A 15521-nucleotide genomic window follows, 5' to 3' on the forward strand; every position below is an offset into this window, starting at 1 on the left:
ATGTTTCCCCCTCTTACACCACCCTTCTCCTTTACATCCTCCCCCATCATTCCTCTACCTCCTCCTCCCTGTGCCCCCCATTACAGCCTCCCTTCTCCCTTACATCCTCCCCCCCATCATTCCCGTACCTCCTCCTCCTCCCTGTGCCTCCTCTTACACCACCCTTCTCCCTTACATCCTCCCCCATCATTCCCGTACCTCCTCCTCCTCCATGTTTCCCCCTCTTACACCACCCTTCTCCCTTACATCCTCCCCCATCATTCCCGTACCTCCTCCTCTTACACCACCCTTCTTCCTTACATCCTCCCCCATCATTCCCGTACCTCCTCCTCCCTGTGCCTCCTCTTACACCACCCTTCTTCCTTACATCCTCCCCCATCATTCCCGTACCTCCTCCTCCTCCTCCCTGTGCCTCCTCTTACACCACCCTTCTTCCTTACATCCTCCCCCCATCATTCCCGTACCTCCTCCTCCCTGTGCCTCCTCTTACACCACCCTTCTTCCTTACATCCTCCCCCAATCATTACCGTACCTCCTCCTCCTCCCTGTGCCCCCCATTACAGCCTCCCTTCTCCCTTACATCCTCCCCCATCATTCCCGTACCTCCTCCTCCCTGTGCCTCCTCTTATACCACCCTTCTTCCTTACATCCTCCCCCATCATTCCCGTACCTCCTCCTCCTCCTCCCTGTGCCTCCTCTTACACCACCCTTCTTCCTTACATCCTCCCCCCATCATTCCCGTACCTACTCCTCCCTGTGCCTCCTCTTACACCACCCTTCTTCCTTATGTTATCGCACTAATAGCGATTTCTTCCTCTTTGTGCGGTATCCAAATTATATCAAATAATAGTATGAGCGCTCATACAGATTCACACAGACACCAATAGCAATTGGTATCAATGCAAAAGGATTCTGCTTTATTACACAAACAACAGTTCTTATACTAGTTATGACGTACAGGAAAAGGGTGGTTACATCATGGGTTAATACTGGCACAATTGGCTATTTGCCTACTCGGGAGGGTCTTATGCTGATGAGTTCCTAAGTTATGTGACACCCAGACAACTCGCTTCCCCCCCTCCCAACTCTTAAGAGAACAAAGACACATTCAAGTATATATATATAATGAATACCATATGGCAGTACGAGCTATACCTGAGTATACATATACATATAGATATATATTTTTCAGACTATATCTCTCACAATTCCCTCCTTTTGCGGACTGTAGGATCAATGAGAGAAGGCGAAGTGAGGTGCATACCCTCGCCCTAAATGACGCAGAGCTGGACTTTCCTATTTCTTCACCAGGTCCCCCCACAATCCTCTTGGGTATCGCCTTCCCATTGTCCTAACAGCCCCGCAATTATCAAAGATTATTAGTTTGTTTAAGGGCAGAGTTGCGCTCTTGAAATAATTGATCATAATAGTCTTTGTCTTTGATAGGGTTACTATTCATATACATGGTGTTTGAGGTTACTGATGTGTTGAATGTGTGTAAGACAAGTTTCCTGAGACAAGGAATGACACAACAACATATAAGGCTTAATATTACAAAGACAACAACAAGTGTGAGAACTAGGTTGGCTACTACATTGGACCAGCTTCCAAACCATTTCTCAAGCCATGAGGTAAAAGCATTATCAATTCCAGAGTTCTGAGCCAGTTCCTCTGATAAAGCTGTGAGTCCTTGTAATGCCTTTGTGATGCTTCCATCGGGCAGTGTTGTTGGGAATGAATGTGCAGCACGAAGCTCCGAACATCTTACAGACCCCTCCTTTTTCAGCTAAAATCATGTCGAGGGCCAGTCTGTTTTGCCAGGCCATCATCGAGGTGGAGCCTAGTTGTTCTGCAATTCCCTTGACAGCATCACGGGTGTAATTGGCGAATCTCTGTTGATTATAATAGAGATAGTTAATCCAATCTACATTTTTATTAATGGCAATCATAGGAATGAGAGATTCAAAACCTGCTGCTATCTGGTTTCTGGCTTTAAACTCATCTGGGACTCCTCTAGGAACTCCTATTGCATCAATATAGACATGTGGATCAAAGGATGTTGGGAGTGATCTCTTACTACGTTCGTGATTGACCTCATTCCATTTAGGTGGGGAAATATCTGGAAAGGCATAAGTATCTTAACTAAGGCACACTGGCCTACCCATTCTATCTGCATCCTGGGTCGGAGTTTCAGGTCTCCACACATCCACCAGATATCTGCATGCTGGTTTATTTGATTAATAAACCATCTATCTAGATAATCGTCACTTCTATTGCTTGGGTCAGTGAGTTGTACAATGTGAGAACAGTACCCTGGGGGGAAAACACCAAGGGGTAGTCCTACACTATTGCGTTCAAAACAAGTATAGTTCCCAGGGTACGGAACTACACCAAATCCCATATGATCTTCCTCCTTTACTGCAGGATATAATAATGCTAGGGTTTTACAACGTGGGGCCATCTCATTAATAGGAGCAGTTTCAGAGTACATCTTAAGGATGCACTTGAGACCTTCAGGATCAGTGATATCATCTAATGGAAAAGGTACAGTTCCTAAATGGAGACGAGCTGCAGCACAGGCAATACAGTCAGATTTATCCTGAGAAAGGGCTGTATAACGTACCCATTCTACCCATAAGTTGGTATCGGAGAACCCAGTCTCGATGGCTAACTTATCTTCGTATTTAAGATTGCCCAAGTATTTAACACCAAACATTGGCAGAGGGGTAGGATTTGCCTGTGTATCCTTGCCTATTACCATTATCTTGAACTGACCTATGGGATCTTTGCCCTCTACCACTGCTCCTAGGACATAAGTCCCTGAATCCTCTTGAGTGGGATTTCTAATGGATAGGAACAGAGGGTTACATCTATCATACCTGCAGTTATCAGATGGGATTGCTTTTATGAGTGTCATTCTCTGCAATAGGTTTTCCCCTTTGTTAACTCTCGAGGTGGCTCCCGTTGGAGTATATCCCCAACTATTTGGACTAGTGTTCCATCCCACCAATCCCCACTTTCCACATGCCATAGAGTTTGGTTCTGTCACACATATATACTTGTCCGACCAGAGCCATGTGTCCTTATTTATTTTGTCCTTTGGCCCACAGTCAACTACACTACAAAAGTCGAACCTAGCAGTTTTTGTTTCGTCTTGTTGGAACACAAAAGTAGGGATTTTATCAGTCTGAGGTTCTCCTTTTATAAAATACACAAAACATATCACCACATGCAGAACAGTTACGCCCCTGAAGATCATTCTGGTGACGGTTCAGGCACTTTCTTGCAATGGGATGCGTGGATCCAATTGGGTTTTCCTTCCAATTTGACAGCTGTGGCGGTGGTCAGCAGAACTTGGTGTGGACCTTCAAATCGTGGTTCTAGAGTTTTTCGGACGTGCTTTTTCACCACTACCCAATCTCCTGGCTGTAGAGAGTGGGTCGCCTCTATGCTGTCTGGATCTGGAAGGGAAGCAAACACTTGGGAACATATGTTAGATAATCGTTTTGTGAGACAGATAACATAGTCAGTAAGGTCACTATGCTGCATCTGGAGTTGTGGAAAATAAAGCCCTAGCCTAGGGGCATTTCCAAAGAGAATTTCATAAGGGCTGAGGCCTGTCTTTCGGTTAGGGGTATACCGAATGGAGAAGAGTGCTAGGGGTAGGCACTCTGTCCATGGCTTTTTCAGCTCAGCCATAGCTTTCTGCAGCTTAGATTTGATAGTTCCATTCAGTCTTTCTACTCTACTGCTACTTTGTGGATGGTAGGCTGTATGGAAGGCTTGCTCAACGCCCAGGGCCCCCATGATTTCTTTCATGACCTCCCCTGTGAAATGTGTACCACGGTCACTTTCAATTGTCGCTGGGACCCCATAACGACAAATTATCTCGTTAATCAATTTCTTGGCAACAGATTTCGCAGTGGCTTTGGCCACTGGATATGCCTCTGGCCATCCCGAGAATAGGTCTACACACACTAGTACGTATTCAAGGGTCCCAACTTTAGGTAGTTGGATGAAGTCGATTTGTAGTCTTTGGAAGGGGAAATTGGGCCTGGGGGTGTGTCTTAAAGGTGTTTTTACAGTCTTTCCCACATTGTGATGGGCACAAATCATACAAGCTTGGGTAAACTTGGCTGCTGCAACACTAAATCCTGGGGCATGCCAATATTTATTCACCAGATCAGACATTGCAGTCTTTGACAAGTGGGTGTTACCATGGGCGGCCTGAGCTGTGGCAGGAAACAGGGCACGGGGTAAACACAATTTCCTTTTTAGTTCCCATGCTCCTTCAGGGTTCATCTTAGCTCCTTTCTCTTCCCACCCAGACTTTTCTTCCTTACTGGCTTGAGATTGCAATGTTTTAAACATTTCAAAATCAACTGGCAGAGAAATGTCTTGTTGTACGGCTGCAATCCCTGCAGGGTCATGTCTGGGATTTTGTGCAGTAGCTTTTGCTGTCTGATCAGCCCGATGGTTCCCTCGAGCTTCAGGGGTTTTGTCCGAAGAGTGGCCTTTGACCTTAACAATGGCCACCTTCTTTGGCAACAGCAAAGCATCCAATAGGGCCTTTACACCCTTGCTATTTTTAATTGGCTTGCCATTTGCTGTGAGAAAATCTCTAGCCCTCCAGATGGGACCATAATCATAGGCAATCCCAAACCCATATCTGGAATCAGTAAATACGTTAGCAGTTTTTCCCTCTGCATATCTGCAGGCCTCTTGTGCAGACATATGAGGAGGCAGGGGTTCTGCCTTGACGAGTTCATGTTGGGTAACAACTGCGTACCCCATATAAAATTTTCCCTGGACACCATACCGCAATCCATCCACAAAGAGCTCCATTTCTGGGTTTTCTAGGGGGGGGTGTCTACCACATGATCAAACCCTGCTGTCTCTTGGGACATTAACTGGAGACAGTCATGTGACTCCTCTGAGTCAGGAAGATACTGTGCTAGGTGACTCATACTACTACTCCCTCCCCCCTCCAGAGGCAGCAGAGTAGCCGGGTTCAGGGCTGTGCACCTTTGAAGGGTGACATTTGGTGGCATAAGGAGTGCACATTGAAGTCTAAGGTGCCGGGCAGTGGAGAGGTGCTTGGGCTGCACTTGTGTTAGAATGGCAGTGATGTCATGCGGGGCAAGTACTGTAACAGGGTAGTTCAGTACAATGTCAGAGCTTTTATCAAGCATGGGGTATACAACTGCAACAGCACAGCCAAGATGGAGCTCCTCTGGCTACTGGGTCAAGTCTGGCAGAGTAATAGGCCACAGGACGTTGTTTGCCTGCCCTTGCTTGAGTGAGGACAGCCGAGGCGTGGCCAAGAGACTCAATAGTGTAATAGAGTCTGAAAGACTTGCATAGATAATAGAGACACAGCATTTGACTCTGCATTGGCAACTCCCTATGGGCGTTCCATTTGCTGAGAGCGTCCATTTGTTTCCTCTCTGGGGCGGAGAGGTACACGACACTCACGCCTACAATGTCCATATCTGCCACAGTTGAAACACCTACCCCTGCGTCTAAATATTCCTCCCTTTCCCTCTTCTGGGTGGAGCTGATAAGCAGCCACACCCGCTCTAGGTCTTTTGGGGAATTCTACTTCCACTCCTTTAGCAACTTGCAACAGAATAGGAGGTTGTAGAGACCTCCACTCAGGTCTGGCCCATACCAAACCTTTACAAATGTTTTCTCTAAGACCCTCTACAAAAGCAGCAGGCAAATACTACCGTGCATCTCTGAGGTATTTTCAAAGCCCAAATCCATCCATCTCTGCTGCAGTCTAGTATAAAACTCTGTTTTGTCTTGTTGCATATCAGACAAGGTGGCTGACTGATCTGCTAGCCTCTTCCTCCCCCACTCAGTAAGTCTAACCCAACTCCTCTGGATTAGGAATTCTGCTCATTATTGCTAGCATCTCACTAGGGGACCAAGGGTGATAGGCAGGCTCAGCAGGATGATCATTTGGTCCCCTAAGGGGGCCAATCCCATAACTTGGTTGTCGGGATGTGCGCCAAAAAGGATTTGATCTAGATTTGTTTGGCGCAGATAATGTTCCCTCGGACCTAAAATCTCTATCTTCCAAAACCATTGCTGCACTTCCCTGTGACTGTGGTGCACTTCTATCTGAATAGGGTAGAAGTGATGGGGGATTACTATATTCAAGGGGTGCATGTAAGGAACCTCCCGTAGTCATTATAGGTGCAGCTATAGTAGGCATACTTGGTTTTGGTGGTACATATAATTGGGAAGAATTATTTGCACATACACTAGGGTAAAGGCCAGTACTGGGGGAGATAGCTAGACTTAGCCAACTTTTGGGTGTAGTACATTTACAACAAATCTCTCTCCAGTCAGGATTCCTTTGTCTACAACTACACTCCCAACCCCCACCATATAGGGGTGGAGCAGTATGTACCATAGAAGGTATACCATTTGGAACTAAAGTTGGGGAATGAAGGGGGTTTTGGATTGGAATGTTTTACACGATGGAGGGAGTTCCTGTTGAAAGAGCATTACACACGGTGGTGGGGGCTGCCCCACCCTGTGCTGAAGAGCTAACACTCTCTTTGTTCTCAGACATCTTCTCATATAAAAAACTGTCCATGTTTCTCAATTTCTTTTAACTTTCCATCAGTCACTTCTAAAGATATCTTCCACCATAATTCTGCTTGTTCTAGACGATTATTATCCTTCAACCAACCTCTCTTTTCCTGCAATATCTCTTTCCACAATTCTTCCTTCAATCTACCACCTTCTGGCATCCCTAAGGCTTGCATAAACGATTTCAACTTTTTAACTGCATCTTTACCTTCTCTGTCCTCCATTAATTGGGCAGCTGTTACGCTACCACCTGTAACATTAGAATTACCCATTTTTTATTTTTATGTGTAATCTGATTTTATTGACAACCAAACGCAAACAGCATATACAAAATCAATGCAATCTCAGTACATGACGACCTGCAAGTCGCCTGGTGTCACATTTTAAATTATTTAAAGAGCAAGAGAAAGAGCAGTGCAATGTCAACATTTCCAAACATCGGTACTACCAACACGGCAGTGCACTACCCATTTTTTATTTTTATTTATTTATTTATTTTTATTTATATATTTTTTTTTTTTTTCAAGACTTAGTGGACTCTAACCACACACGTAGCTCCTCTACGGCTGACTATACTCAGCTCGACCGGACTGACCAGTACTTGGTGGACTCTAACCACTCTCACTGCGCCTTGAGGCAGACTATACTCCGCATCAACAAGGGCAAACTAGTACTCTCACACTGCGCCTTGAGGCAGACTATACTCCGCATCTACAAGGGCAAACTAGTACTCTCACACTGCGCCTTGAGGCAGACTATACTCCGCATCTACAAGGGCAAACTAGTACTCTTCTCTTTGTTATTTTTTTTTTTTTTTTTTTTTTTTTTTAAGCTCTCTGCACTCGGCTGACTGTACTCAGCTGCGAGAGTGAGGCTAACTAATATATGGGTTCTTTATTCACAGTTACAGACAGTTCTAACTCACTTTCTGTTTATATGCAATTTCTTTATGCAGTTCCTATATAACATCCTCTAGAGGGAGCCCTTACACAATACACAATACTACGTATTACGTATTACGTCTCACGTACTGCGTTATATCCGAATGGTACCGGATATTCTTTCTACAAAACACAGACTTTTAGCACTACCAACACAAAGAGGGGATCTTAGGGTTCTTAATTTAGATCTAGATCCAGCACAATTGAACCCTAAATAACGTCAGGTCAACACTTAGGGACAAGCTAAGCGGGAACCAAGAGGAGAGTGTAAGAAAATAAGGCTTTCTTACCTCTGCTGCAGCTGTGATCTCATCTAATGTTCCCCCTTAAAGCTTATCTCTGGTACGGTTGAACAAACGCCATTTAGATCTAGATCATCCGAGTCACGGCACCAAAACTGTTATCGCACTAATAGCGATTTCTTCCTCTTTGTGCGGTATCCAAATTATATCAAATAATAGTATGAGCGCTCATACAGATTCACACAGACACCAATAGCAATTGGTATCAATGCAAAAGGATTCTGCTTTATTACACAAACAACAGTTCTTATACTAGTTATGACGTACAGGAAAAGGGTGGTTACATCATGGGTTAATACTGGCACAATTGGCTATTTGCCTACTCGGGAGGGTCTTATGCTGATGAGTTCCTAAGTTATGTGACACCCAGACCACTCGCTTCCCCCCTCCCAACTCTTAAGAGAACAAAGACACATTCAAGTATATATATATAATGAATACCATATGGCAGTACGAGCTATACCTGAGTATACATATAGATATAGATATATATTTTTCAGACTATATCTCTCACACTTACATCCTCCCCCAATCATTACCGTACCTCCTCCTCCTCCCTGTGCCCCCCATTACAGCCTCCCTTCTCCCTTACATCCTCCCCCATCATTCCCGTACCTCCTCCTCCTCCCTGTGCCTCCTCTTACACCACCCTTCTTCCTTACATCCTCCCCCCATCATTACCGTACCTCCTCCTCCTCCCTGTGCCCCCCATTAGAGCCTCCCTTCTCCCTTACATCCTCCCCCATAATTCCCGTACCTCCTCCTTCCTGTGCCCCCCATTACAGCCTCCTTTCTCCCTTACATCCTCCCCCATAATTCCCGTACCTCCTCCTCCCTGTGCCCTCCATTACAGCCTCCCTTCTCCCTTACATCCTCCCCCATAATTCCTGTACCTCCTCCTTCCTGTGCCCCCCATTACAGCCTCCCTTCTCCCTTACATCCTCCCCCATAATTCCCGTACCTCCTCCTTCCTGTGCCCCCCATTACAGCCTCCTTTCTCCCTTACATCCTCCCCCATAATTCCCGTACCTCCTCCTCCCTGTGCCCTCCATTACAGCCTCCCTTCTCCCTTACATCCTCCCCCATAATTCCCGTACCTCCTCCTCCCTGTGCCCCCATTACAGCCTCCCTTCTCCCTTACATCCTGCCCCCATCATTCCCGTACCTCCTCCTCCATGTTTCCCCCTCTTGCACCTTCTCCAACCCCTCTTCCTTCCTCCATCTTATTGGTCTCCTCCTTTGTTTCCTCCTTAGAGCGCTGAGGAGGGGGCCGCCAGCACCATTTTCTGCTCTGTATCAGAGGAGGCCCATGGGCTGACGGGAAAGTTTATTGACAGTGACTGCACCATTGTGCTGCCCTCTGAGAAGACGCGGGATCCGGCCGTCAACAAGAAACTATGGGAGGCGTGCGAGTCGGCGACTAACCTCAATACTAATCCGGGAAAATGACCAACATCTCCCGAACCAGAAAAGATTACAGGAGAAAAGCAGAGACCAATAGATCTCAGGGACGGCAGAGATCATCTGAGGACTCAGGGTTCCGGTTACGTCATTTTTCGGACAAGATATGAAAACATATAAACCTCAGGACGTGACCACCAGGGAACCTCATTTCTCGAAACTCAGGACCAATGAAAACACTATGTATAATGTCATAAATAAAAATCTGATTTATAAAGTGTTTACAGCCATAATAATCTGACATAACACAGAGGTCCTGACCACAAGAGCTTACACTCCACAATAACGACAGGAGGAGGTCCTGATCACCATACAATCTACCTCACAAAGGCACAAGGAGGCCTGAGGAGCACAACATGTCCAATACCGGATGGTGCGGGATCCCAGGGGCATCAGAGAGCAGACCAATGGGGGCATAGTGCGGTCAGGGTTAGAGTCATGTGACATCCTAGACTAACCCCCAATGATGTCACTGACCCCCTCAGACCACACTCCATCACTGACAGCAGACCGCCATACGCCATAAGAGTCAGTGGTTCCTGCACGGAGCATCCAGTCTCCTGCACCAATCACTGCCACGTGATGCTAACGTTTCGCTTGTCCTTTCGCGTCCTCTCCTGCAGCTTCTGGAAGTCTCTACACATCACATCCTTACAGTGAGACAAGTCCAGGGTCTTCAGGTCATTCTTGGCCCTCAGTATAAGGGACGCTCCCCACTGGGTGACATTGCTGTTGCATAGTGACACCTCTCGTAGCTTCTGGAGAGGCTCAGGCTGGGTTGACCCATAGACCGTCTCAAACACTGTGTCGAGGAGAGTCGGGACCCCACACAGAGACAGTGACTCCAGTTTAGGACATCCCTTTAAAAGAGACACCAAAAACCCTCCAAGTTTGTGCTTAAAGATGTTTGGTATGGGGTCGTCTCCCTCCAGGAGCAGACTGAAGGTGTGCAGGTGAGGCAGTGGCAGAGGGTTGCCCAGCCAAGGAGGCATCTCCAGGGCATTGTGTGACACAGTATGACAGAGCACTGTAAAGTGGCTCTGAAAACTCTTCAAATTGGGGCACCAAGCGAGCAGGGTGGGCAAAGTCTCTTCCTGGCGCCAGAGCAGGTTTTGTAGTGACAGGTGGCGTAGGCTGTGACCGACAGGGTAGATGCTGGGCAGGATGTCCTCCAGGCTCCTCAGGGGATGGTCAGGGCAATGCAGATTCAAGAGAGTCAGATTCGGCCATTGCATAAGGCTCCATGAGCTTTCAGGTGGGTTCCTGAGAGAGATGGCAACCTCCTCCAAACCGCGGCATAGAGATCCCAGAATCGAAACATCCTCCTCACCGAGGTCTTCCAGCTTCTTCAGACGCAGAGGGGCATCTTGTGTGGCCGTCCTTGTGTCTTCTATCCTGACCCCCTCATTGCATTTACTCATCCTCCCAGACCTGGTTCTAGCAACCTCGGCCAATGATGGAAAGTTCTCTGGTGGGAAACCAGATGGACTCAAGTCCCGGAGGTATAGAAGGCGCATGGCATCGGCCAGAGAAGGGTTGGCGAGCTGCTCAAGGCCGGGCAGGGCCAGTAATAAAAAGCACAGGGCGTACACCCACTGATCACCCTGCGGCCTTACACCCTGCAGGAGCAGAACTCGCAGAGCCTGGCAGCAGAACTGTCCGCTCTTGACATTGTACGCCAAGGAGAGCACAGAAGACGCGGAGATCTTCTTACATCGGGAGACGTCCAGCTCCCGAAGCCTTGGGCAAGACGTGCCAATGGTGGCTAAGACCAGCGAATCACTCTGAGTATCGGAGAGGCAGAGCTTCTGGAGACGAGGAAGGCGCTCCACCATCGAGACCAGGGAGGCTGAGGGGATGCGGGTACAGGAGTGAAGGTCCAGGGAGGTCAGGAACTGTGGAGGAATGGAGGACAGATATCAGTGTGTATGGAGGAAGAGGGAGGATGGCGGGGCAGGGGTGCGACACTCACCTTACAGCGCACAGTCACCAGCTGGGCCATGGCGTTGTTGATCAGTCCGGCACACGGGCGGAGGCTCAGCTCAGTCAGGTGAGGCTGGAGCAGGAGCTGGAGGCCGGCCTTACTCAACTTACGGGAGTCTCCAAGGATTCGGATCAGCTGCTGTACCAAGGGCCCGGCTGTGGGGGATGGAGAAGGGATCAAATACTCCATCGGTACAACTGGGTATTTAATCTAGTGTGAGGGACATTGTGGAGACTGGCAATAAGGAGGTAAATAATCAGCCCTACTCCACCCCATACAGTGTATCTAACACAAGGTATCTAGCCATGTTGGATACATGGGGGTACTCACCTATCTGGTTGAAGGGCCCCTCGATGTACATGAACCTGTAGTCCTCCATGTACTTGTCAGTATAATCCTTCATCCAGACGCTCTCCATGTTGTCGGCGATGTTGTGCAGGCACAGGCTGGTAAGACTGTCCACATCCCTGCAGGGAGACATCCTGGGGACGCCCTGCGAGGACAGAGGAGTCACGTGACCAGAGGAGGGTGGGCTCTGTATATCACTGGGGCCCTCATAAGGCACTGTATATATGATGGTGGACAGTCTAATCACACACAGAATGGGGGGGGGGGTCTCTACATGAGGAGAGACAGTGAGGGAGCAGGTAGCACAATGTCAGGCAGCTGCAGCACGAGCCGCATGTGATGTCACGGTGACTCATCCTGAAAGCATGGAGCAACTGACAGAAGACAGTCTCACCCAAGACCGCCCTGCTCCCAGCATTCCCAACACACCCTGTATGTCACTGACCTCCTTTCTGTCTCTGTCAGTCACTGATCTCCTGTATGTGTCTCTTTCAGTCACTGATCTCCTGTATGTCTCTGTCAGTCACTGATCCCCTGTATGTCTCTGTCAGTCACTGATCTCCTGTATGTGTCTCTGTCAGTCACTGATCTCCTGCATGTCTCTGTCAGTCACTGATCGCCTGTATGTGTCTCTGTCAGTCACTGATCTCCTGTATGTGTCTCTGTCAGTCACTGATCTCCTGTATGTGTCTCTGTCAGTCACTGATCTCCTGTCTCTGTCAGTCACTGATCTCCTGTCTCTGTCAGTCACTGATCTCCTGTATGTGTCTGTCAGTCACTGATCTCCTGTATGTGTCTGTCAGTCACTGATCTCCTGTATGTGTCTCTGTCAGTCACTGATCTCCTGCATGTCTCTGTCAGTCACTGATCGCCTGTATGTGTCTCTGTCAGTCACTGATCTCCTGTATGTGTCTCTGTCAGTCACTGATCTCCTGTCTCTGTCAGTCACTGATCTCCTGTCTCTGTCAGTCACTGATCTCCTGTATGTGTCTGTCAGTCACTGATCTCCTGTATGTGTCTGTCAGTCACTGATCTTCTGTATGTGTCTGTCAGTCACTGATCCCCTGTATGTCTGTCAGTCACTGATCTCCTGTATGTGGTTCAGGGAAGAAACAGAGTGCTGCACCTCACACCTATGGCTGATACTAGTGCCGCTAGGCTAAATAAAAAACACATCAGAATTTTGTGTATGAATTGATCAAGCCATACTGCCCCATGTACCTCGTGCCGGTATCTGATACACATGGGTCCCTACACTAAGTCCACACCGTGCCAGTCAGTGGCCACCAACCCCGCAGGCGCGCACAGTCAGGGAACGGGGGCCATGGGACGGCCCTGCGACCCCCATGTCACAGGACCAGACCCACAAACACCACACCAGAACCCGGCCAGCACCGCCGGCGGAGAAGGTCGCCCCCAAGCAGCACAAGTCTGGATAAGGAATTACACTCACCATAGCTGCAGCAAACAGAATGGGAAAAAACAGGAGGGATTAAAACCATGTGCACTCAGGTGTCTCCTGCTAATTGCGGTCATGTGGGTCTCACCAGGAGGAGTGCAAAACACGGAGAAAAGACTAGTATCAGCCATAGGTGTGAGGTGCAGCACTCTGTTTCTTCCCTGAACCGCACTGATCTCCTGTATGTCTGTCAGTCACTGATCTCCTGTATGTCTGTCAGTCACTGATGTCCTGTATGTCTGTCAGTCACTGATCTCCTGTATGTGTCTGTCAGTCACTGATGTCCTGTATGTCTGTCAGTCACTGATCTCCTGTATGTGTCTGTCAGTCACTGATGTCCTGTATGTCTGTCAGAGTCACTGATCCCCTGTATGTCTGTCAGAGTCACTGATCCCCTGTATGTCTGTCAGTCACTGATCCCCTGTATGTCTGTCAGTCACTGATCCCCTGTATGTCTGTCAGTCACTGATCCCCTGTATGTCTCTGTCAGTCACTGATCCCCTGTATGTCTGTCAGTCACTGATCCCCTGTATGTCTGTCAGAGTCACTGATCCCCTGTATGTCTGTCAGAGTCACTGATCCCCTGTATGTCTGTCAGTCACTGATCTCCTGTATGTGTCTGTCAGTCACTGATGTCCTGTATGTCTGTCAGAGTCACTGATCCCCTGTATGTCTGTCAGTCACTGATCTTCTGTATGTGTCTGTCAGTCACTGATGTCCTGTATGTCTGTCAGAGTCACTGATCCCCTGTATGTCTGTCAGTCACTGATCCCCTGTATGTCTGTCAGTCACTGATCCCCTGTATGTCTGTCAGTCACTGATCCCCTGTATGTCTGTCAGTCACTGATCTCCTGTATGTGTCTGTCAGTCACTGATCTCCTGTATGTCTGTCAGTCACTGATCTCCTGTATGTGTCTCTGTCAGTCACTGATGTCCTGTATGTCTGTCAGAGTCACTGATCTCCTGTATGTGTCTGTCAGTCACTGATGTCCTGTATGTCTGTCAGTCACTGATCTCCTGTATGTGTCTGTCAGTCACTGATCTCCTGTATGTCTGTCAGTCACTGATCTCCTGTATGTCTGTCAGTCACTGATCTCCTGTATGTGTCTCTGTCAGTCACTGATCTCCTGTAAGTCTCTGTCAGTCACTGATCTCCTGTATGTGTCTGTCAGTCACTGATCTCCTGTATGTGTCTCTGTCAGTCACTGATCCCCTGTATGTCTGTCAGTCACTGATCTCCTGTATGTGTCTGTCAGTCACTGATCTCCTGTATGTGTCTGTCAGAGTCACTGATCCCCTGTATGTCTGTCAGTCACTGATCCCATGTATGTCTGTCAGTCACTGATCCCCTGTATGTCTCTGTCAGTCACTGATCTCCTCTATGTCTTTCAGGCAGCGCTCTTCTGTACCTATCTTAGGCAGTCAGTTACCGATCTCCTGTACCTCTGTCTGTCTCTTGTATGTATCTCTGTAAATGGTCTTTGTAAACTGACCTCTCTCACTGGATGTCTCGTCTCCTCTCCTGCGCTCTCTGGATGTCTCGTCTCCTCTCCTGCGCTCTCTGGATGTCTCGTCTCCTCTCCTGCTCTCTCTGGATGTCTCCTCTCCTCTCCTGCGCTCTCTGGATGTCTCCTCTCCTCTCCTGCGCTCTCTGGATGTCTCCTCTCCTCTCCTGCGCTCTCTGGATGTCTCCTCTCTGATTTACACAAATCCTTTCTCCTCCCAACAACTTCACTTAACTTCCTGCTGAGTCACCGACTCCTCCCAGTGGTAATGTACACGGTACACCTCATATACAGGGAGGTCGTACTGTGCAGACACCTCATATACAGGGAGGTCGTACTGTGCAGACACCTCATATACAGGGAGGTAGTACTGTGCAGACACCTCATATACAGGGAGGTCGTACTGTGCAGACACCTCATATACAGGGAGGTCGTACTGTGCAGACACCTCATATACAGGGAGGTCGTACTGTGCAGACACCTCATATACAGGGAGGTCGTACTGTGCAGACACCTCATATACAGGGAGGTCGTACTGTGCAGACACCTCATATACAGGGAGGTCGTACTGTGCAGACACCTCATATACAGGGAGGTAGTACTGTGCAGACACCTCATATACAGGGAGGTAGTACTGTGCAGACACCTCATATACAGGGAGGTAGTACTGTGCAGACACCTCATATACAGGGAGGTAGTACTGTGCAGACACCTCATATACAGGGAGGTCGTACTGTGCAGACACCTCATATACAGGGAGGTCGTACTGTGCAGACACCTCATATACAGGGAGGTAGTACTGTGCAGACACCTCATATACAGGGAGGTAGTACTGTGCAGACACCTCATATACAGGGAGGTAGTACTGTGCAGACACCTCATATACAGGGAGGTAGTACTGTGCAGACACCTCATATA

The 15521-nt window shown here is 48.2% G+C and overlaps 2 protein-coding genes across 3 annotated transcripts in view; one reads left to right on the forward strand and one right to left on the reverse strand.

The window, feature by feature from the left end:
- LOC138797234 (retinol dehydrogenase 12-like) overlaps window positions 1-9527 on the forward strand; it is a 27809-nt gene extending 18282 nt beyond the window's left edge. For both annotated transcript variants that reach the window (XM_069977086.1, XM_069977085.1), the window contains one exon: window positions 9101-9527. In XM_069977086.1, the coding sequence (XP_069833187.1) occupies window positions 9101-9295 (195 nt within the window). In that variant the 3' untranslated portion in view covers window positions 9296-9527. The remainder of the gene's footprint in view (window positions 1-9100) is intronic.
- Window positions 9502-14891, reverse strand: LOC138797233 (uncharacterized). The gene is made up of 4 exons (XM_069977084.1): window positions 14592-14891; window positions 11622-11784; window positions 11280-11446; window positions 9502-11202 (listed from the first exon to the last, which is right to left on the reverse strand). The coding sequence occupies exons 2-4, from the start codon at window positions 11770-11772 to the stop codon at window positions 9877-9879; spliced, it is 1644 nt and encodes a 547-aa protein (XP_069833185.1). The 5' UTR covers window positions 11773-11784; window positions 14592-14891; the 3' UTR covers window positions 9502-9876.
- Window positions 14892-15521: the final 630 nt, after the last annotated feature.

The sequence above is a fragment of the Dendropsophus ebraccatus genome, chromosome 7, assembly GCF_027789765.1.
Source record: "Dendropsophus ebraccatus isolate aDenEbr1 chromosome 7, aDenEbr1.pat, whole genome shotgun sequence".
NCBI classification, from domain to species: Eukaryota; Metazoa; Chordata; class Amphibia; order Anura; family Hylidae; genus Dendropsophus; species Dendropsophus ebraccatus.